Source organism: Haliotis rubra, unplaced genomic scaffold (assembly GCF_003918875.1).
Source record: "Haliotis rubra isolate DU_JTF1 unplaced genomic scaffold, ASM391887v1 Scf486, whole genome shotgun sequence".
Lineage (NCBI taxonomy): Eukaryota > Metazoa > Mollusca > Gastropoda > Lepetellida > Haliotidae > Haliotis > Haliotis rubra.
In genome coordinates, this window is record NW_025767175.1 from 430806 (window position 1) to 454383 (window position 23578).

General features: G+C 40.4%; 1 protein-coding gene across 1 annotated transcript in view; it reads right to left on the minus strand.

Annotated features, from left to right (window-relative positions):
* Positions 1-23578, minus strand: part of LOC124291210 (UDP-glucuronic acid decarboxylase 1-like) — a 56454-nt gene that overhangs the window by 9615 nt on the left and 23261 nt on the right. Inside the window, exons 4-9 of the mRNA XM_046728146.1 lie at positions 11460-11471; positions 9555-9612; positions 6530-6710; positions 3383-3511; positions 1217-1338; positions 285-404 (exon numbers count right to left, since the gene is read on the minus strand). Of these exons, the coding sequence (XP_046584102.1) occupies positions 285-404; positions 1217-1338; positions 3383-3511; positions 6530-6710; positions 9555-9612; positions 11460-11471 (622 nt within the window). The remainder of the gene's footprint in view (positions 1-284; positions 405-1216; positions 1339-3382; positions 3512-6529; positions 6711-9554; positions 9613-11459; positions 11472-23578) is intronic.

A 23578-nucleotide genomic window follows, 5' to 3' on the forward strand; every position in this document is an offset into this window, starting at 1 on the left:
AAAGCCTGTAGTATAAAGTTGCTGACCACTCTCCCATCATTCATGTGCTAAGGTGTGTTTTGTACATATTGGGGCAACTTACAGTCAAGGATTCATTCTGTAAAGCCTGTAGTATAAAGTTGCTGACCACTCTCCCATCATTCATGTGCTAAGGTGTGTTTTGTACATATTGGGGCAACTTACAGTCAACGATTCATTCTGTAAAGCCTGTAGTATAAAGTTGCTGACCACTCTCCCATCATTCATGTGCTAAGGTGTGTTTTGTACATATTGGGGCAACTTACAGTCAAGGATTCATTCTGTAAAGCCTGTAGTATAAAGTTGCTGACCACTCTCCCATCATTCATGTGCATACGGGGACCAAATGTGTTGAAAATCCGGGCAACTCGCACTTCCACACCATCCTGTAATACAATAGATCATATTTATTAGCCTCAAATACAACAATTGGTTCATGGCATCGACCTTTAGAATATCTTCAAACATGTCCATCATTTCATCAATCAAACTAAACCATTCCTCTGTTCATCCCAATCTGTTATATTCTCAAACTCAAGATCTCTCATGTATATATTCTCTGTTTTATGCATATTTGATTTAAATCATGTAAATATAATTGTAAATGTTGGGAGAGGTCTTCATTAAGTTGGGTAACCTGTGCCCAATCTTTTTCTTCAATGAACTATACTACCCATCAAAGTTTAGACAAGCACACCAACTTGGGGAACCAACTGAAAACCTTATGCAGATGAATTGCACAAGGATGATGCTTCAAATTGCGAAAGGCATGAGCAAATGTCGTGCATGTGAACAGATTCGTTTTGGTGTAAAGTTTTGTTAAGAATTAGCCAATTTTCACAGATTTTAATCATTTACTGAACTCATGACAATAATCTTTTCAATGTTACGAATATGTTTTACAATACACCAGTTCATAACTAAACAGTACCTTTAAACAGTATGGAATATTTTGCAAAAAGCTAGTTTAGAACAGTGGACAAGTAAGTGGCTACATTTACACTAGTGAGTCTAAACTTTTGATGGGTAGTATATGTTAAAATCAATCACCTTTAGAAAACTTCAAATTAACTGCCATATTTACAGAATTAGATCTTGAATGACCAATGTCGAATGATTAATCATCTGCATCAAAATGCCAAAGTGAAGCATCATGGTTGTTCAAAAGTTCGTGTGAATACAATACGTCCATGAATACCTGTTTAGCATAAGCGTAACATGTGGTCTCTGCAACCCTCTTGCCCTCATCATAGCACGCCCTGGGCCCGATGGGGTTCACATGGCCCCAGTAGTCCTCCGTCTGTGGGTGCACCTCGGGGTCTGCAGGCACAAGTAGAGAGTGAGTGGTGGCTTCTGGGCAAGTGTGTGTGTGTGTGTGTGTGTGTGCGTGTGTGTTGTTTGGGTGGACACCGGAGTGAATGGAGTTTAAGCATTTCAGGTAACATTATTACAGGGATTCCTGCGTCCTATACACATAAAAATTGACAATGGACGAAACAAAATTTATTAGCGCGTCCACAGGGATGCAGAAAAAGTCCAAATACTTTTTCAGTGGCATTTAGAAGTTGTACATTGATGTCCAAGATATTTTTATGGATTAAACTTCTTTTTTAATTTCTCTGATGAAGGGACCTGGAATGAAGGGACCGAGAATGTTGTGAGACGTCGTGAATTAAAAAGAAGTTTAATCCATAAAAATATCTTGGACAAATACTTTTTGTCAAAATTCCAATCAGGTAACAATAAGTTATCACTGAGTCTGCTACTAGCCGGGTTATGGTATCATTTGCAATTTAATTATCCTCGAGTCATCTGTTTTCGTTCAACATCTGTTTTCGGTCGGCCGTTTGCGTGTTCATTTCTCACGGTTATTAGCGAGATATTACGTCACCAGACAGGTTTTTTTTAGCAGGAGGTCGACTGCTTCAGCTCTGAGTAACAAAATGCTTCTTGTCAAATTTAGTAAGGTACATGATTGCAAACACATGTAAATGTTACGTTTTAGAACCGAGTTTACTAATGCATAAATTTCCATGTAATCAAAATGCTATATCTAAAATATCGTCAGCTCCACCTTTTCAGTATAAGCGTCGTCTCTGCTTGTTTATGGTATGACGTATCATTATCACATAACATATCACGTAGGCGTTGCCGTTGTAAAATATATATGGAAACTGGATAGGGTCATCTCTTATTACGATTTTCAAAATACTCATTTAATTTTGAAACTGCAATGAATATTTCTAATGCGATGGGCCCAGCTAGTGTACTCATCCTGCATGCTGTCATTGGGTCCACCTCAAGCTGTGCACCCCGTATGTGTAGTGAGATCTTCTGATGAGTTTTGGTGCCCTTGTCAGCGAACCCGGAGAAGTAAGAAAGAAACATGCCTGGACATGTGGCTGTAACTATGCAAAGTCTTATCATGATTAACTTTGTCATGAAATTATTTGACCATAGTTTCTAATAATTAGTATTGGAACTATTACAAATATTATTTTTGGACTGGATGTTTATCAACTTTATATTATAAAAATATCAGCATAGCCACCCGAATACTGCTATTAGATTTCAGTTTTACGGAGAACCAATGAAGTGAACGAAAACAGATGACGTCACTTCCGCATTCACGATCTTTGCGTAGCGAACTCTGAGGCCTGCTGTGCGGGTGAACCGTGGGATTAATCCGTCAGATATTTGAATATCATAAATAAATAACAAACAAACGAGGTAAGTTTGTTTATTATCGATTTATTTATGCACTTTATGTTACGTTGGTCGACAATCCTTACATGACCGAAAACCGAATACACAAGGATACTGTAACAATGTGATGATCATGATACACAATACAATAACAGTAACTGAATTACAACAATATTACAACATAGTATTAATAATAATATTTAAGTGTCTGGGGCCCCTGAAAATTAAGAGTATGAGTCCCAGGGACCCTCAAATATAGGACTCAAGGTAAATCCCTGATTATTTAAACAGTTGCAATATCAGTGGAGAAAAGTGTGAAACGAGCGGTAGAGAGAGTTTGGTCAAATAGTTTTTGAACAGTACATCAGTTATTTCAGGAAGCCCAAACTTACTCATGAGCGTTGCCATTATTACAACATTTGTGGAACAAGACAGATGGGGGTTCATAAGCAGGGTGAATGTGAGACTCAACAGCAGATCCTGGCATGGCTAAGAGATGCAACTCTCCTAATCAGGTCACCAGCTACCATCCCCAATTCATTGTTTACATACCCCATCTGTGTTGTTTTCAATCCCGAATTTCTGTTTAACCAACAGCATTTTAAAGCCAGGGACAAACATGTTTTTATCTCTCTCGAATACACGGAGCATCACTCACCTCCGTACACCTCAGATGTGGATGCAAGAAGAAGCCGGGCTCGCACCCTCTTAGCTAGACCTGGAGAAATAGATGAAAGGGATAACTTCTTAAACTGAAGGGTTCTCTTGTACAAAACCCTAACACTATCTCAGAAAAGAGAAAATGGTAAATGACAGTCACAAGTGCCGTGATCTATTGCAATCACTGGCTTGTCTGGTCTAAGACTCATTTATCTACATGCTTCTGTCACAGAACGTCCAGAATATTGCTGAGAGTGACATGGACCACAGCTCATGATACAAACCACTGGCTTGTCTGGACATAACTCAATTATATAATGTCTAGACATAACTCAATTATATAATGTCTGGACATAACTCAATTATATAATGTCTGGACATAACTCAATTATATAATGTCTGGACATAACTCAATTATATAATGTCTGGACATAACTCAATTATATAATGTCTGGACATAACTCAATTATATAATGTCTGGACATAACTCAATTATATAATGTCTGGACATAACTCAATTATATAATGTCTGGACATAACTCAATTATATAATGTCTGGACATAACTCAATTATATAATGTCTGGACATAACTCAATCATATAATCTCTTAACGCGATCTTCTCAATTTATGCTCTGGGCATAACTCAAATATGTCAGACATAATCAATTATATAATGTCTGGACATTCTCACCACAAATGAAAACCCATAATGTTAAGCCCACTGCTTAAATTTGGGATAACTCAATTATATAACTGACATAACTCAAATTCAATTCTCTGGACATAACTCAATATAAATGGAATGAACTGTATATATAAACAGAATAATTATGAATGTCTGGACATAACCATGAACAATATCATTATAGAACTCAATTATATAAACCTTGACATAACTCATTATATAAGCTTCTTAGTGCTAAGATAGTCGTAAGTTAATGTTAATGTATGGCACTTATTACGACATATCTTTAATGTCTGGAAGAGAGTTTCGAAAATCTAGGCCCTAAACTATATGAATGACACCCCGTCTTTTGATGCGATATTTACATACTTTACTCTGTTCTTTGGGAACGTGTCCTATGATATCATCATATTTTATTGCGACTGCGTATGAGTTATATGCATTAGAGATTGTCTATTTGAGTATAGAGTACCTGACCTCGCTTGGGACTCCAAAATGTTATGTACATGTGAAAAGCTCTAACTGCACTACAAACGTTATATATGCTGAAGTTTGCCATGTGCTTTTGGAAAGGGACGTCACTCTAAACAATAAAATTTGAAATCTGGGAAAAATATCCCATTTTAAGCCCATAGGGTTGTACATAAAGTGTGGGAGCTGAAGTCATCCCTTAGCTCTAAGATCGCTTTCAGACAGGAACAGAGGCCTGTGAGATCCCAGCACATCTTAGTGCTACAGTGATCACAAGCCAATGTTAAAGTGTGGGAGCTGAAGTCACCTTAGCTCTAAGATCGCTTTTCTGGAACAGAGGCCTGTGAGATCCCAGCCATCTTAGTGCTACAGTGATCACAAGCCAATGTTAAAGTGTGGGAGCTGCCAAGTCACCTTAGCTCTAAGATAGCTGCTGACGGAACAGAGGCCTGTGAGATCCCAGCCATCTTAGTGCTACAGTGATCACAAGCCAATGTTAAAGTGTGGGAGCTGAAGTCACCTTAGCTCTAAGATCGCTTTACGGAACAGAGGCCTGTGAGATCCCAGCCATCTTAGTGCTACAGTGATCACAAGCCAATGTTAAAGTGTGGGAGCTGAAGTCACCTTAGCTCTAAGATCGCTTTACGGAACAGAGGCCTGTGAGATCCCAGCCATGTTAGTGCTACAGTGATCACAAGCCAATGTTAAAGTGTGGGAGCTGAAGTCACCTTAGCTCTAAGATCGCCAATGTTTTGGGACTGGAACAGAGGCCTGTGAGAGCCCAGCCATCTTAGTGCTACAGTGATCACAAGCCAATGTTAAAGTGTGGGAGCTGAAGTCACCTTAGCTCTAAGATCGCTTTACGGAACAGAGGCCTGTGAGATCCCAGACATCTTAGTGCTACAGTGATCATAAGCCAATGTTAAAGTGTGGGAGCTGAAGTCACCTTAGCTCTAAGATCGCTTTACGGAACAGAGGCCTGTGAGATCCCAGACATCTTAGTGCTACAGTGATCATAAGCCAATGTTAAAGTGTGGGAGCTGAAGTCACCTTAGCTCTAAGATCGCTTTACGGAACAGAGGCCTGTGAGATCCCAGACATGTTAGTGCTACAGTGATCATAAGCCAATGTTAAAGTGTGGGAGCTGAAGTCACCTTAGCTCTAAGATCGCTTTACGGAACAGAGGCCTGTGAGATCCCAGACATGTTAGTGCTACAGTGATCATAAGCCAATGTTAAAGTGTGGGAGCTGAAGTCACCTTAGCTCTAAGATCGCTCGGCACGGAACAGAGGCCTGTGAGATCCCAGACATGTTAGTGCTACAGTGATCATAAGCCAATGTTAAAGTGTGGGAGCTGAAGTCACCTTAGCTCTAAGATCGCTTTACGGAACAGAGGCCTGTGAGATCCCAGACATGTTAGTGCTACAGTGATCACAAGCCAATGTTAAAGTGTGGGAGCTGAAGTCACCTTAGCTCTAAGATCGCTTTACGGAACAGAGGCCTGTGAGATCCCAGCCATCTTAGTGCTACAGTGATCACAAGCCAATGTTAAAGTGTGGGAGCTGAAGTCACCTTAGCTCTAAGATCGCATTTACGGAACAGAGGCCTGTGAGATCCCAGCCATCTTAGTGCTACAGTGATCACAAGCCAATGATAAAGTGTGGGAGCTGAAGTCACCTTAGCTCTAAGATCGCTTTACGGAACAGAGGCCTGTGAGATCCCAGCCATGTTAGTGCTACAGTGATCACAAGCCAATGATAAAGTGTGGGAGTAGAAGTCACCTTAGCGCTAAGATCGCTTTACGGAACAGAGGCCTGTGAGATCCCAGACATGTTAGTGCTACAGTGATCACAAGCCAATGTTAAAGTGTGGGAGTAGAAGTCACCTTAGCTCTAAGATCGCTTTGATCTCTCGTAAACAAGGGATGCAGGGGGCCTAAACTGCAAAAGAATCCCCAAACAAGTGGACTCAATCCCTCACAACTGACCTTCAATGTACAAAGGGTTGACGATGTCATGGTGAAGTAGTTCAAAGTTTTCGTGTCCCATCCAGTGTTCAACATTCCGCTTTCTGCCAGTGAAAAAGTTGTCAACAACGGTAACTTCATGACCTTGGAGCATCAGCTGGTCAACGAGGTGAGACCCCACAAAGCCAGCGCCGCCTGTGATCTGAAACAAAGATGGCTGAACTTGGCATCTGCTTCTCAATAATGAGCCCTTATTAGCAGTTTAAAGCGTTTTTACAGTTATCGGCTAAACACCTATGAATCACCTGATAATAAATTCACATCATCAAAGTTTCCTCGATTCTTATGTCTGTGCTAACACAGAATAAGTCTTATATGGTCTATGCACTAGTGGTCATGACTAGCAGTGAGATCCAGCAGATTAGTGGTTGTTTCCATCCCTGGGAACTAGCAGACTAGTGGTCATGACTAGCACTATCCCTGGGAACTAGCAGACTAGTGGTCATGACTAGCAGTGAGATCCAGCAGATTACCTGTCGTTTCTATCCCAGGGAACTAGCAGACTAGTGGTCATGACTAGCAGTGAGATCCAGCAGATTACCTGTTGTTTCTATACCTGGGAACTAGCAGACTAGTGGTCATGACTAGCAGTGAGATCCAGCAGATTAGCGGTCGTTTCTATCCCTGGGAACTAGCAGACTAGTGGTTGTTTCTATCCCTGGGAACTAGCAGACTAGTGGTCATGACTAGCAGTGAGATCCAGCAGATTACCTGTCGTTTCTATACCTGGGAACTAGCAGACTAGTGGTCATGACTAGCAGTGAGATCCAGCAGATTACCTGTTGTTTCTATACCTGGGAACTAGCAGACTAGTGGTCATGACTAGCAGTGAGATCCAGCAGATTACCGGTTGTTTCTATCCCTGGGAACTAGCAGACTAGTGGTCATGACTAGAAGTGAGATCCAGCAGATTACCGGTTGTTTCTATCCCTGGAACTAGCAGACTAGTGGTCGTGAATATCCCTGGGAACTAGCAGACTAGTGGTCATGACTAGCAGTGAGATCCAGCAGATTACCGGTTGTTTCTATCCCTGGGAACTAGCAGACTAGTGGTCATGACTATCCCTGGGAACTAGCAGACGAGTGAGGAAAGGCAACATAATTTGGGCAGTACATTTTAAGTTTTTCCTTCAAGGGAAATCTGAATGCTTGAACTTTTGCTATTTTCTGTAGGATTACAGATTCTGCATTACAATGAAGGGTATGACAGTACCATAGTGACATGTGGTACAGTGCTCAGCCTCCTCAACTTGCTTACTCTTCAGTGAGCATGCCCACTTCATGCTGTGCATCACTCTTTCCATGCCAGCCATGTATGCAAGTAAATCACATTGACTTCAACATAATATATCATTCGAGCACATTAAGCACCATTATTTGTTTGAAGTTCATGTCAGTGTTTCCTGAATCAAAGCAATTCAAAACAATGGACACAATCCATGCTGCTTTGCCCAGTATATTCTCTGAAACCCCAAAGAGTCTGCAATGAATTTTGTCAATTGTTGAAAGGAGTTTAACATTTGTTTTTCATTAACAGCCAGGTTACCTGTACATCCAACCTTACCATATTAACATTTGAAAACACCCACTCCAGTTTAGCCTGGTTGATCTACAGGTAACAGAAACCCATTATGTCTATCTCCAGAGGGTTCCATGCATGGATGTCTCTCTCTGTATGCAAATAACATTTACAAATCAAACTGTGCTGTCAATCTGTCATGATGCCACCAACATCTGTGTACTGACATCATTACCACCTGTGCAATGACACACCTACAATTACTACTCTCCCACTAACACCTACAGGGTTTTACCTCAACTCACACAGAGTTTTAAGGGTCTCCGACATATCACATCCACCTTTAGTTTCTTGTAAAAGCTGTATGTTGATAATGAACCAATTTGAAACATTGCTACTGGTACAGAAGTATGACAGTCAAATATCAGGGTAATGTTTTGACATTTTGGGATCAGTAGTAGACAGTGTTTGCAATACTTTAATTTGCCAGTTGGCCATCAGGGCCTGCTGCCGCCTGCAGGATTTAAAATCTGCAGGCCCTGAACCAAATCTGCAGGCCCTGAATGAAATCTGCAGGCCCTGAATGAAATCTGCAGGCCCTGAATAAAATCTGCAGGCCCTGAATGAAATCTGCAGGCCCTGAATGAAATCTGCAGGCCCTGAATGAAATCTGCAGGCCCTGAATGAAATCTACAGGCCCTGAATAAAATCTGCAGGCCCTGAATGAAATCTGCAGGCCCATTTTGCTAAAGTCAAACCCATAAAATCAAAATAGACTACACTGTACACAGTTTCACACTGTTTCAACAAAACCAATTAGCGAAGCCTATGGCGCAGAACGACGTTTTATTTGTTAAAGACTGGTGTTGACATTCCTATGTGCAAAGAGCTGAAACACCAGGATGTGAAACTGTAAGTTATCGTAACATGATGGATCATGGATGATTCCCCAACGATAATAGAGAAAAACAAAACAAGGAAAGATTCCAGTTGAAAAACAGACCGATAATTTACTGAAGGCCACAATGACCTGCAGATGTTTGAAACTGCCGGCCCGATACAATAACAACCGACGCTGGGCCTCTGTGCCGGCGATTATTTCGAACGCTGGTAGTAGACCACCATGATTTGTCCAACTTTATTCAGTCTACGAGGCATACTGTGTACAAGTGATCCCAGTGGCGTATTGAGGGAGTCTGACTCACTCCTCTTGCAGTGCATAGCCAGGTTCAGCTGCAGAGAATCAGGGGATCTTGATGTAGATCACAACTGATCAAGTTGATCACAACGTATGATAAGCAGAATCAATAATATTGACAGAAATAATAGTCCACAGAGATTAATATCAACCCTTGAAATCAGGAACAACACCCAGAGCACAAAAGTGGCTCTTATGCACGTGCACGTTCAACTATAGGATGTGTTTTTGTGGTAGTGCTGACATGAACCTTTCATGGAAGAACTTACCAAAATCCTTTTCCTGTCTTTATAGGTCAGGAACTTCACCTCAGGATAAGTCTTCTTCCTGTAACAGGATACAGAAGTATTGGCATCACACATATTTACTCTTACACACGCACGCACGCACGCACGCACGCACGCACGCACGCACGCACGCATGCACAGACAGTCGTATTGACAAATCCCATGCAGAGAGTTACATATAAACAGATGCACATACAGGTATATAGTAACAGATCGAATATAGAAACTTTAATGTACACACGTGTGTGCACTCTGACCTGAAACTCCACGAAGGAGTATGAAGGTTGTGGCTGGGGGTTACAGGGTAGGAAGGATTGGCCACACACCGAGGAATTAGATCTGAGAGCAGGATATAGTTGCCAGCTAAAGCATGGGTACAGTGTCATATTTCATTTATGAAAAGAAAAGCTAAGGCCAAGCTGTTGCTCCTATAACAGAGACAATGTATCCACAATAACCAGTTTGTCACCATTTAAAGTAGATATTAATTTTAGTGAGTGAGTATGGTTTTACGCCGCTTTTAGCAATACTCCAGCAATATCTCACGGCGGGGTACACCAGAAATGGGCTTCACACATTGTACCCATGTGGGGAATCGAACCTGGGTCTTCGGCGTGATGAGCGAACACTTTAACCACTAGGCTACCTCACCGCCCCTACTTTAATTTTAACCACAGTAGGTGGTGAGATCAGGTGAGGTTTGTTTTGCTCATATACTGACATACATACATATGAGCGAGTGACTGCTTGTACTTGTCTTAGCAGATACCAGTTTCTTTTTGTACTGAGCTCACTGGAGACACGGTACACTGACTCCTGAGCCGACCAGTGCTTGTTTCATCTCAATCATGATATAGGTTAACATGTATACCCCACTGGAGACACGGTACACTGATTCCTGAGCCGACCAGTGCTTGTTTCATCTCAATCATGCAGGTTAACATGTATACCCCACTGGAGACACGGTACACTGACTCCTGAGCCGACCAGTGCTTGTTTCATCTCAATCATGCATATAGGTTAACATGTATACCCCACTGGAGACACGGTACACTGACTCTGAGCCATGTATACCCCACTGGAGACACGGTACACTGACTCCTGAGCCGACCAAGGCTTGATGCAAGTTAACAAATCTTTTTGGTATGACATGGTCAGGAATCAAACCAGTGACCTTTAGCTCTTCAGATCGGGGCTCTGTCCACTACACCACAGAGACATCAGAAAACCAACAGTCAGACATTACAGATATACACATCAATGTTAATATCTTCACCATGTTAATGTAACAGAGTTACACTTTTGCTTTCTTGGATTACACAACAGTGCTAAAAGAAGCAATAAGAAGAAATATTAATATTTGTAATTTTTCATTTTTGAGATGCAGAGGATGATTTAACCAGTACCAGCATAAACATCTTCCTACAACACCAACTAGCCCAAGCCAAAAAAAACCCAAACATGAAGAACTACACATATATATTTTCACTGCCACTGACAAAGCAATTGTATCACAAAAGTCCACAAATCATGAAATTATCACTGAGTGGCATTTGGTAAAGCTATATTATTTTGTTAGCAAATTAGAATTTCTTCTTCATTTCAAACATCATGCAATTATTTTAGTGACAATTATATGTGTAAAGTTTCCATAGCCTGTTGTCTGCAGATTTGAAACAATGTAAATGGGAGAAATAATCAGTAATAATGTCACAACATATCAGGTTACGTAGATAGTTTCTAAAAGGTTTCAAGGTTCTTAAAACGGTTGCTTTACACTGGAGGCAGTGATGATACCAGGAGGGTCACAGATGTGGAGAGGAGCTTGGGCGAGCTTTTAGCAATCATCTGTTTGGGGAAAATGCTACAATCCTGAAGACTACTTACCAGTGTTGAGGCCTTTAGAAACAAAACAGGAGGAACAACAAGTTAAAGTCATGTTAAAGAGTTTTACTAAAGAATCCTAAACTCGACTCAATACATTTGCAGACTGCCTGGTTTTCTGATTCCATCCAACACATATGAAATAGGATATGAAATATCATTCTATCTTAAAAGAAGAATTTTGGGGCACTTATTGAAAAAAATGTTGGATTTTGCAATCTAAATTTTCATTTCTCTCGTCATATTAAACTTGACATTGGACACTTATTGAAAAAATGTTGGATTTTGCAATCTAAATTTTCATTTCTCTCGTCATATTAAACTGAAGGTTATAAATGAAACACATTTCAGATGAGAAGTTTGTCAACTTTGTTGATATGAAAATAGCAATATTTTATGCAGGGGTTGAACAAAGCGTAATGGGATCAGACACAGGGTTTGTGAGTTTGAATGTCAATATCCTGCTAGTTTTGACATTCCATGTTAATAAACCTTATGGTGTCATTTGAACAAAAGACACGATGACACTGAAAATACCATTTTCTTTTCGACAAACATTTGTGAATATTATTTTACAGAAACAGTTTATGACTTACCATCATGCTGATATTTGCCCGTTGAAAACTCTGAATTTTAGCTCAGTTAAATACAGCATATCATAAATATCGTTACTGAAGTCAGGTTCACAAAAATTGAACTATTTATACAGGTTCCTAGTATGAAACATATTTCACACTACATCAAGTTATTCAGTTATATTTTCATAATCGCTTTGGCCTTAATCTCTGTACTTTTTAAAACACCAGGATATTTTTGGATAATGATGTGTACTATATATCTAGTATTTATATGCAAAATATTGGTTCAATAGGCCCCTATTTATTGCAGCTGAAACTGCTTGAAGATACCCACCCTCTTTAAAGTACCTTATGCTGAAATTAATCCATCAGGCAGGGCCAGGTGTGTGAAAACAATTCAGCAGGCTAAAGGTTAAAGAAATATATTATCCATTTGGGGTGAAACGGTATACCACGGTTTTAGCAGAACCGCGATATTTTGTCCCCGGTTTGGTAAACCGTAATCATCATGCAATCTAAACAAATCAGTATTTTCGGTTTTCATACCGTCATTTTATTAACCTTTCCTAAAATGTCTAGAAATTGAATCATTTTGTCAAAATCTATGCATTTTTTTGCTTGACTGCCGCTCTTTTCCGAGAAGTAAGTTTTCGTATACTGAACTGAACCGGACTGAACTGAGGTGAGGTGAGGTGAATTTGGGTTTAACGTCGTGCTTGAGAATATTTCGCTCATATGACGATGTGCATGCGTGTGTATGTGTATGTGCGGCTGCTTGTACTAGCCCAGACTTAAGCTGGTTTTATAGTGCTAGCCCACTGAGATACCATGCTCGCAGTGAAGCATGAATACCCCACTCAGACACATTATACTGACTCCGAGCCGACCAGTCCTTGTTGTACCCATTAATGCTGAGAGCCAGACAGGGACCAACAAGTACCATATTTTAACGTCTTTTGGTATGACGCGATCGGGGATCGAACCCGCGACCTTCCGCTCTCCGGGCGGACGCTCTAACCACTACACCACGGAGGCGGTCCGGACTGAACTGAAAGCCTTGTACAGCAATATGTACCAGACCATGATAAAAGCGTACTGTTTCACCCCTATTATCCATAACCTGCAGTAGTCCCTGTTAAATGCCATATGAAAACAACTATAGCTGTGCCAGATTCATGCAACATTTATTCAGCTAATTCCTTTTCATGTGTGGTGCAGGAGCTCTATTGTACAGTTGGGCAATCCTCTCCTGTTCATTGCCTCGATGCTCTTGAGTGCATCATCAACAGGCAGTTAGCGGAACTCTTCCTTGTAGATCTAGGGCATTGGAGTTGACTCATGCCTGACTCTTTTTCTCAGGGTGCTCACGAGTCTAACTGTGTCTGGACTGTTGGCCCGTGATAGTGCTCTCCAGTAACTGTTCTGATGAAATTGTTGACAAGTTGCTTCTACGTCTTCTACTTTCAGTAATCAGCCACATTACCAGACTTGTTCAGTTTATATAGAGGATAATATATAAGTGCCCATGTCATACTATGTCTTTTTGTTTGTTTTTCCACATTTTTTTATTCACATCAGTAGGTACAGTCATTTTATACAAAAATCATACACATTGACAGGTGACAGTTCTAGTTACAATCGTTTTATACAAAAATCATACAATCAAGGTTGTATAATTTCGGATCGTCTAAGCTTGAGCAATGAGGTAAGTCGGTGCTATGGGTAATATTACTTGTTTGCTCCTGGGTTCATTTGGTTTGTTTTCATAATAGCACCATATCATTCTGGGTAACTAAGAGGTAGAAACATTCATACATTATTATACAGATGTCATGCCTAATACAAGCTTGTACATGTTGACAGTTCACAACACATCAGTCTTCAAACATGAGTAGATACATTCAAGTATTACTGCACAAAGATCATAGATTGTATACACTGAAGAGTCATAACACATCAGACCATGTTGTGTAATGGGAGCCCGTTTACTCCACATTCGTCTGGCTGGTTTTTCATTCTGGCAACATATCTTTCAAAGAAGCGATGGAGGATTTTAAGGAAAAAATTAAATTTATAATACAGCTTATGGATATAAATATGTATATCTTTTCCCATCCTTGAATCGACACATATTGTAATTCACTATCTCAAAATTCTACTTTAAGCATGTTGAAGAGTCATGACGCATCAGTCCATATTGTGAGTAGTGGTAGCCATTTGCTCATACATTCATTTATTTGGTTTTTTATTCTAGCAAGATATCTCTCAACTTGAAAAATATCTTTCAAGGTAGCAATAAAAGATTTGAAAGATAGAGATTCATTTCTAATACAACCTATCTGCTAAAGATCTCCCTGGAATGAATCCTGTTTGATTTTCGTGTATCAAAAGATCCAAAACAGTTTTCATTCTCTTAGTGATACATGTGCTGATAATCTTGTACAGACAATTTAAAAGGGTGATTGGTCGCCAGTTTTTAAGATAGGACCTATCCTTGTTTCCTTTAGGCAGGCATGTTATAATTCCTCTGTTAATGTTCAAACTCAAACAGCCGTTATCTGTGAACCCAAACCTTTAGTTCTTTCCAAAAAAACTTTAAAAATTCTATTGGAAAGCCGTCTACCCTGAGGCTTTTGTTATTTTTCATTCCTTTTACTGCTTTTGAAATCTCATCCAATGTAATTTCTTTTTCCAAATTGTTTCTTTGTTGTTTATGTCATACTATGTTTACGACACTCGTGCCTAAATGTTGGTATTTCTGGAGCGAGAGCGAGGGATATACCAATATTTAGGCACAAGTGTCGTAAACATAGTATGATATGGGCACAAATATAATATTCTGTTTATTTATGAAGTTGTCAAATTGAGGAAAATAAACCCAGATCTACTTTCAAACACAGGCTGGCTATCCGCCATCGCCGTATGTTGAACGCAACGTCACAGAAGAAACGTAACATCATAGCACTGCTCATGACGTCACTTCGCCATGACAAAGTGATATTTTGCCCTAGGGCATCGTTAGAAAAATATGAACTCCGATATTTTCGCCTCCGTAGGTAATAAGCCGAAATCCTGCATGCAGCACTTGTTGTGGTCCTCTCTGAGATGCAACAAGCTCTGCTTGCTGAACACCAGCCATAGAAAACACAAAATCTCTATGACTGGGTCTTGTATACTTGTTGGTAAACGTGACAATTAAAACATTTTAAGTTTGTATCCCTATAACTGAAAAGCTGAGTAGGGGAATCAAAGTATGATGATTATCGGTACCTTTAATCAGAGTACAGGGATTATCGTAGCTTGCTTTCTATAGTCTGTTTCGCAGCGAAAATGTACCGATGAATTTCAATTTAAACAAAAAAGTAAATCGAATAAAGTGAAATTAAGATTGCGAATCCTCATAATTTTACCTTGCCATTTGAACATTTAAATCTCATAATTTAATTCAACTTAGGATAAAGTCATAGATTCAAATCGCTATTATTGGTATGTATTACAAGGGGTAAGCGCATTAGTTAGAACAGTGAAACAAATGCACGTGCGGTATGTGATGAGCGTTGACTTAGCCAACCCTACTTGTTCTTGGTGTTTCATTTAGTGTGGAGGGACTATGTCCTATTTTCAAAACAAACAACCTCTTTTTTTTTTTCCTCGATCACTGGATGTCAATCTCAACGGCACGTCGTATTATCAATCTCAACTCCCTGGGGACAATACAACTCTTGCAGCCACTAGGCGCACCGAGTTTGCGTGGCTTTCCAATCCTTACAAGGTACCCATTCACAGCTGGGTGGACTGGGACAGATAGTCACAGTACTTTGTCCAAGTTTACTGCACGTTGCTGTACGTCCGCAACTAGGTGCACTTATTCATGTGGCCACCATATAAGTGCACAGGGTTGTGTACTGTACACTAGGGGTTGTGACAACACCGAAAGAGTCTGCACACAAAGCTGACTCCAAGGTTTTTACACCCAGTCACAGGTGGGCTCGATCCCATCACCTCAAGCTCTCTGGATCACTAGCCCGACTCTTTAGACAGTTCACCCACAACGTCACAAATATCGACATAATTAATCATAAAATGAAAACATCTAGGAACTCTAACCCGCATATTCACTGCTTGAATATTCAAACGCAATCACTGTCACTACTGTGTTCCACTTGTGTGATAGGGGTCATGGGACATTGTTTATGTAGGACAAATCTCCAGCTTCATTACCTCACAAGGTGCAACAATATCCACAGACATGCCTGAAGCAGGCCTACCAAAGAAAATTTTCCCACTGTGCAGAAAAACACAGAAAAGCCCACATTACTTGTGGAAATAGCAACATAAACATAATACCTCGCTACTGAAACAGTAAAAATGGCAACAAAAAGACTATGAAACTGCAACCATTTTATATCAGCGAACTTTGACATGCGCATGCATGTTATGATCTAAGCTTTTTTAAAATTTTTGAGCAGCCGTGAATCCTTTTAGTAGAAAAAGTATGGAAAATGTCGAAATAGTTGCTGTCAGTCATTTCATACAAATGAAAAGTAAATATACAAGTGAGAACACAAGTTTGATGATGATAAATGCCAAATAACACAACAGAAATACTTTAAAAAGAGAATGTAACTTTTGTCCAAGCTGGAAAATGTCAACATGCGGTAGAGGCTTCCTCTTCCATGTGCGCATGCGCAAAATCGAAGTTGCAGGCTCTTCGTTCTTTATCCAGTTTTAGAGATTTAAAGTAGCCATTTTCACTGTTTCAGTAGCGAGGTAATATGTTTATGTTGCTATTTCCATGAGCAATGTGGACTTGCCAGGGTTTTTCTGCACAGTGGGAAAGTTTGTTTGGTAGGCCTGTAAATGATATCCTCCCCATCTCACACTGCCTGTGCTTTAAGCAAATTTCACAACCAAATAGTTCATCTATGTGTACAAAGTGGAACACTGTCTTTGTGTGCCATTTAGACACTATTGTGATGAACAATGGGGAAAGTTCTATGGATATACATATATATTAATAATAAAGAAGTTGTATATCGATTTAACTTTCCCTGTTGTGTGGACATAGTGGAACACTGTCTTCGAGTGGCATTTAGAAATTGTTGTGATGAACAACAAAGTTCTATTCATAGAATGCTCAGTACTTTGGGGAAAATCAGTCGCGGATTAAAACTTTTTATGTTTAATCCTGGATTGGCTGCTCTGTGCCCATAACACTGAAAGCTAACTTTTCATTACAGTTAAATAACAATGTGTTGTCCACTTGAGAAAATATGCTGGCTGTGCTAAGGATATCATATGGTCAGCCATAACATCTAAGGACAGGTGTACTGAAATATTACTGGCTTTCAACATGAAAAGAACCATTGTACTACATAAACATCCACTAAGAAAAATATATCTTTCAACAATGTCAACTGTATTACTCTCAGCAGGTGGCAACACTTGGATTCCATGCCATAGAACTTGTATAAACACATACAGATCGATTTCTTACATTGACAATTATACATATACAATAGACGTACATGTATCAATAGGGCTTCCACGGGTACTCGAGTACTTGAGGACAAGTCGGGTCTAGCTGGACTCGAGTCCATTTTCAAGGACTCGAGGACTCGAAAAGGGAAGATAACTCTGATTATTTGGCGTTGACAGACTGTCTGCCATGTGCTAAGCATGAGCGGCCGTTAACGTCTAATATTAAGATAAGATATAACTTTATTATCCCGGAGGAAATTCTTATACATCCAAACTGTCTCAAAATGAATATATACACAGTTCACAAAAATATACACAATAATTACATGCTCAAAACGTATGCTATTTATAAATAAAACTGACATGATATAATTCAATTAACCACATAGGTAAAGAGGCTGAATAATTCTAGTTCTAATCACATGATGGTGATTCAAAATATTTGTTGCATTCACGAATACTTGATGGTATGAAAGACTGTCTAGCTGAGACTGTTTGTTTTGAGGGAAGGTAATCGTCAGCAGCGTCCAGAAGGAAGTAGTTCAAAATGGTGAGATCAAATATATCAACTATCAAATCTAATTTTAGCTCCCTTTTTGACAATCTGGCGCTCATAGATAAAGGGAGTATACTCGAAAGACACTCCAGAAATTTTGCAAGCAGTATTAACAATTTTGAAAAGTTTGTTTTTGTTGTGATGAGACAGATCCCCATACCAACATAGAAAATTGTAGGTCAACACACTTTGAATAAAGGTTTGATAAAAAACTGTCATTACGGTTTTGTCAATGCCTTGACGATAATAATGTTCAGAATCAGAAATTAGGCCAGTAACAGTGGCATCATCTGCAAATTTCACAGTGAACAAGTCATATATTGACAAGTAACAGTCATTGGTATACAAAACGAAGAGTACGGATGAAGGAACACAGCCATGTGGATCTCCAGTAGAGGTTGAGAGCAAAGAAGATTGATAGCCATTGACACTGACATACTGAGTTCTATGTACCCTGAATTCTTTAACCCATCTGATAATGTTTTTATTAACACCTAGATTAAATAGTTTACTCCTCACACGGTGTGGCTGTATGGTATTAGTTGCTACAAGTCTGCAGATGAGAGTAAATATGATACATCGTTTGAGTTTTCACTTTGTAAAATGATTAGGTAACTATCTTGACAATTGATAGACATGGAGAAAGATAAAAAATCAAATGTATGGGCGTATCTTGATCTGGATAGTGAAAAGAGCAAAATAACCAAATGCCGCCTGTGCGGTATCTCACTGCGTTTTGCAGGCAGTACAAGAAGTACGAAGAAAAAAAAACGTTTGTCAAGTAAACATCCAAATACTGATTCTGACCAATAGGAAATGTTAGTCACATGACGATATGAAGTCGGAAAGAAGTAAGTGTTCACTTGTGTGATCGGAACACGTCATGCCGGTTACGCTATCGTTTGCTTGAAAGGTATGAATTTCGAGTACTCGGGTCCGAGTCGAGTCTCACCCCTCGTGTACTCGAGTCCAAAAAAATGGACTCGTTGAAGCCCTATATCAAGGAGAATATAACGATCCAGATCTGCTGTACTCTCCTCAACCTTGTGAATAAGTGAGTTGGAATTAAAGGACCGTTCATAATTAATGGCTCGTGGCGTGATGATGCTTTTTATGGAGAAGCATGTACAATGTAAATGACCCCATAATTTTAAAATATTTTTATGCACAAAATTGCTCTACCCCTCTAGTTCATGTGTAAATAATTGATGACCCCCCTACCTCCTCAGAACGACAAATGTTGTCAAACTCGAGTTTGACAGTGTGAACATTCCAACAACTTGCCACGAACACCAATTTCAGAGTTGTCAAACTGTTGTTGAGAAATACGATCGGTCTTTATTCTCACCAACTTTTCCATCAAACTTTCGGTGTTGTCAAACTCATGTTGTTCAGAAACAACCATTTGCAGTCAAGAAAATTGTCACGGGACCGCACCGAATAGAGACATGGTGCTCAAATGACATGAAAATTTGACATGTGTTTGACGTGTGAAAACGCGTAAGTTTGACAACTTTAAAAATTCTAACAACGTGTGTTGTGAAACTTTAGTTTGCCGTGGAAAGGAATGGAGCAAGGGATGGTGTAGACAAACTGAGAAACACGATAGACACAAATCACGATACAAATTCACAAGGATAGGTTTCTGGTGCACCCAAGGGACACAACTCTGGCTGTAAGAGGTGACTAACGGAATTGAGTGGTCAGATTCGCTGACTTGGTTGACACATGTTATCATATCCCAATTGCGCAGATCGATGCTCATGCTGTTGATCACTGGATTGTCTGGTCACGACTCGATTATTTACAGACCGCCGCCGTATAGCTGGAATATTGCTGAGTGGTGCTAAACAACCAACCAACCAACTCTGGAAGATGTACACACTTTTAACAGAAATTACCAACACCACAATCCCCTTTAAGTCTGTAATCATCGTTCGACCTGCCCGGCCAACCCAGAAGGGTGATTTTCAACTTGGACTGCCAGATTCTCAAATTCACCTGCCTGACGGTCGGGTTAAAATTTAGACATGTATATGAAGATATTTTGTGGGCAGGTAAGTTTTGGTCAGGGCTGGCAAGTTTTACATCTAACCAGTCCTGCGGTCTGGCTAAAATTTTTGGGAGTTTCATACCCTGCTATAATGATACGACCTTGGTACATTTTCAAAGAGACCACAACAAACTCAGTTTGAGCAGAAACTTTGCTCCATTCAGAGTGAAAAACCGTGTTTGTTTCCATTGAAAATGTTGTGGGTTTCAATCACTGTGCCTTGTTTGCAGTTTGTGTGGCTATTTCAGCTTGAAGTGTGGACCTATTCCATAGTACATTTGTATTTTGCTCTCGGATGAATTTCTTTGACAGGCTCTACCCTAACCCAGAGTCCCAAACACACTTTGGTCAATAGCAACTGTAAAACTGACGCACACAAAGTGAGACTGCCATCTGATGGCTGTTAATTTACTTTTAATTCATAGCTTCCTGTAAAAAGAAATTGGCACAGAGACCTTTAAGGTTTTCACCAATGGCACTGAGAAATATTGGTTTTGTTCAGTTAGGTGTGGCATGGATAACCTTTGACCTTGCCTGCATGTGGATGCTGCACCTTTGTACACCTGTAACAGCTCGGTACAAAACAAACTTCAGCGTTAAGGCATTAAAGATAGGACCCAACCTGGCTAGTACATGCACAGCACACAATCATTTTTCTGTCTTCTCCACAAAAGAGTGTCCTTGATTTCTGTGTTTGCAAGCTGTGAAGACTACTAAATAAGACTTCATTCAGTATAAAGGCCACAGGCCGAAGTACAATATGAATCCAAGATATCTATATACAAGGTGCTAAGTTCACAATAGCAACATATAACATATATTCACAGCATTGATATTATGTACATATACATGTACAGTAATGAGCAACGTAACATGAAAGAAGTTTGCATTAAGCAGGGGTGGATACAGCTTTTTTGAGAAGGGTGTGGTGTGTGTGTGTGTGTGTGTGTGTGTGTGTGTGTGTGTGTGTGTGTGTGTGTGTGTGTGTGTGTGTGTGTGTGTGTGTGTGTGTGTGTGTGTGTGTGAGTGAGTGAGTGAGTGAGTGAGTGAGCGAGTGATTGAGTGAGTGAGAGTGATTGGGTGGGTGAGTGAGTGAGTGATTGGGTGAGTGAGTGAGTGAGTGAGTGGGTGATTGGGTGGTGAGTGAGTGAGTGAGTGAGTGAGCGAGTGATTGAGTGAGAGTGATTGGGTGGGTGAGTGAGTGAGTGATTGGGTGATTGAGTGAGTGAGTGAGTGGGTGATTGGGTGGTGATTGGGTGGTGAGTGATTGGGTGGGTGAGTGAGTGAGTGAGTGAGTGAGTGAGTGAGTGAGTGAGTGAGTGAGTGAGTGAGTGAGTGAGTTAGTGAGAGAGAGTGATTGGGTGGGTAGGTGAGTGAGTGAGTGAGTGAGTGAGTGAGTGGGTGAGTGAGTATGAGTGAGTGAGTGAGTGAGTGAGTGAGGAACGAGTGAGTGAGTGAGTGAGTGCCTCATGAGTTAATGGGTGGGTGAGTGAGTGAGTGAGTGAGTGAGTGAGTGAGTGTGTTTAAATGCCACTTTCAGCTACATAACAGCACTTTATGAGTGAGTCTGGCTTAGTGCCTTTTCAGTAAAACTATGGTATCTCATGTGCTAAGCTCCTCATAATTTAGCGGAACAAGTGAATCACCACAAAGGAACCATGAAGATCTGGTTCAAACTGGTCTCAAGCAACCCATGCTTGTTGTAAGAGGCAACTGACTTTCTGACTCAGGTCGCCAAATCCCAAATGAGTGATCAATGTTCATAATGTCAATCACTGGATTGTCTGGTCCAGACTTGATTATTTACAGACCACAGTAATATGGGTGGAATATTGCTGAGGGTAGCGTTATTCAACAACAAAACACAACAAATTTCACCCTGAGGCTGCCCTACCATCTCAGCACCAATGACAGGTTAACAAATCATGGTATAGGTCCGTCTCCTATTCTCGCGGGTTTCCTATTCTCGCGGTAAACACGTTTTCTGCCAAATCGCCGAAATCGCCCGACCGGTAGTTGACACTTACCGGGTGTTTACACCACCGACTGGTAACTAGGAAGTGGAGTGTCACAAATATTGGGTAGTTTATACCAACTTGGACATATCATTACTTTTTCCTGCCATTTCCGGCAGGATTGCTCTTACATACACTCAATAACGTTAATTCCTGGTAATACCGCGAGAATGGGAGAAGCCTCGTTTCATCAATGGCGGATGGCATTGTTTATCACCGGGCTCACGAGTGGTAATTCACCTGATGGATCTGGCAGCTGATAGATGCAGATGTTAGAGGAGAAGGCCCTTCATTTAAAAACAACAAGCATTCATACGATAAGAATTGTTTATGTTATTTTTTCAGCCGATATCCGTAAGTACCGCAAAAATAGGAAACACCTTCCTACAGATTATTCAAAATCACAAAATACTTCGTTGACTCTACATAAACATGTTATGAAGCATACTAAGGCCTTTTCCCTAAATTACTTGGTTTACAAAATTTTTTAAAAGGTATTAGGTCGGTAGGGAGTGTGAAAAGAGAGAAAGGGAATATGGAGTGAGTGAGTGTGGTTTTACCCCGTGTTTAGCAATATTCCAGCAATATCACAGCAGGGGACACCAGAAATGGGCTTCATATATTGTGCCCATGTGGGGAATCGAACCCGGGGGCTTCGGTATGAAACCGCCTCCGTGGTGTAGTGGTTAGAGCGTCCGCCCGGAGAGCGGAAGGTCGCGGGTTCGATCCGCGACTGCGTCATGCCAAAAGACGTTAAAATATGGTACTTGTTGGTCCCTGCCTGGCGCTCGGCATTAATGGCTACAACAAGGACTGGTCGGCTAGGAGTCAGTATAATGTGTCTGAGTGGGGTATTCCTGCTTCATTGTGTAATGGTATCTCAGTGGGCTAGCACTATAAAACCAGCTTAAATCTGGGCTAATACAAGCAGCTGCACATACACATACACACGCATGCACGTTGTCATATGAGCGAAATATTCTCAAGCACGACGTTAAACCCAATTTCACCTCACCTCACCTCACCTTCGGAGTGACGAGGGAATATGGAGATGTTATTTGCACACTTGACTATATCAGATATGCCAGGTGCAGCATGCCTGTGGCATTACCTTTCTCTCTGTTCCACAGGTAAAAGCGAATATGTCTCACTAATCAGCTCAGAGAATAAAATATTTAAGTTGAATGGAATGGTGTGGACCAGCAGAGATCTTACACCCACATACAAGTACTGTGAACAGGGTTGCACAGGGAAAGCTCAAACTTGAAATGTAGTAATTTCTGAGACATGATTTGATTTCTTTTGTAAAATATAAAATAGTTTCAGGGAATACATCTATATCACTACAGTGAAAGGTGACCCTCATACCAATAACATGATTGGTGATTTATGATTGATCCTCTGTGAGAAACTGTGATTTATGATTGATCCTCTGTGAG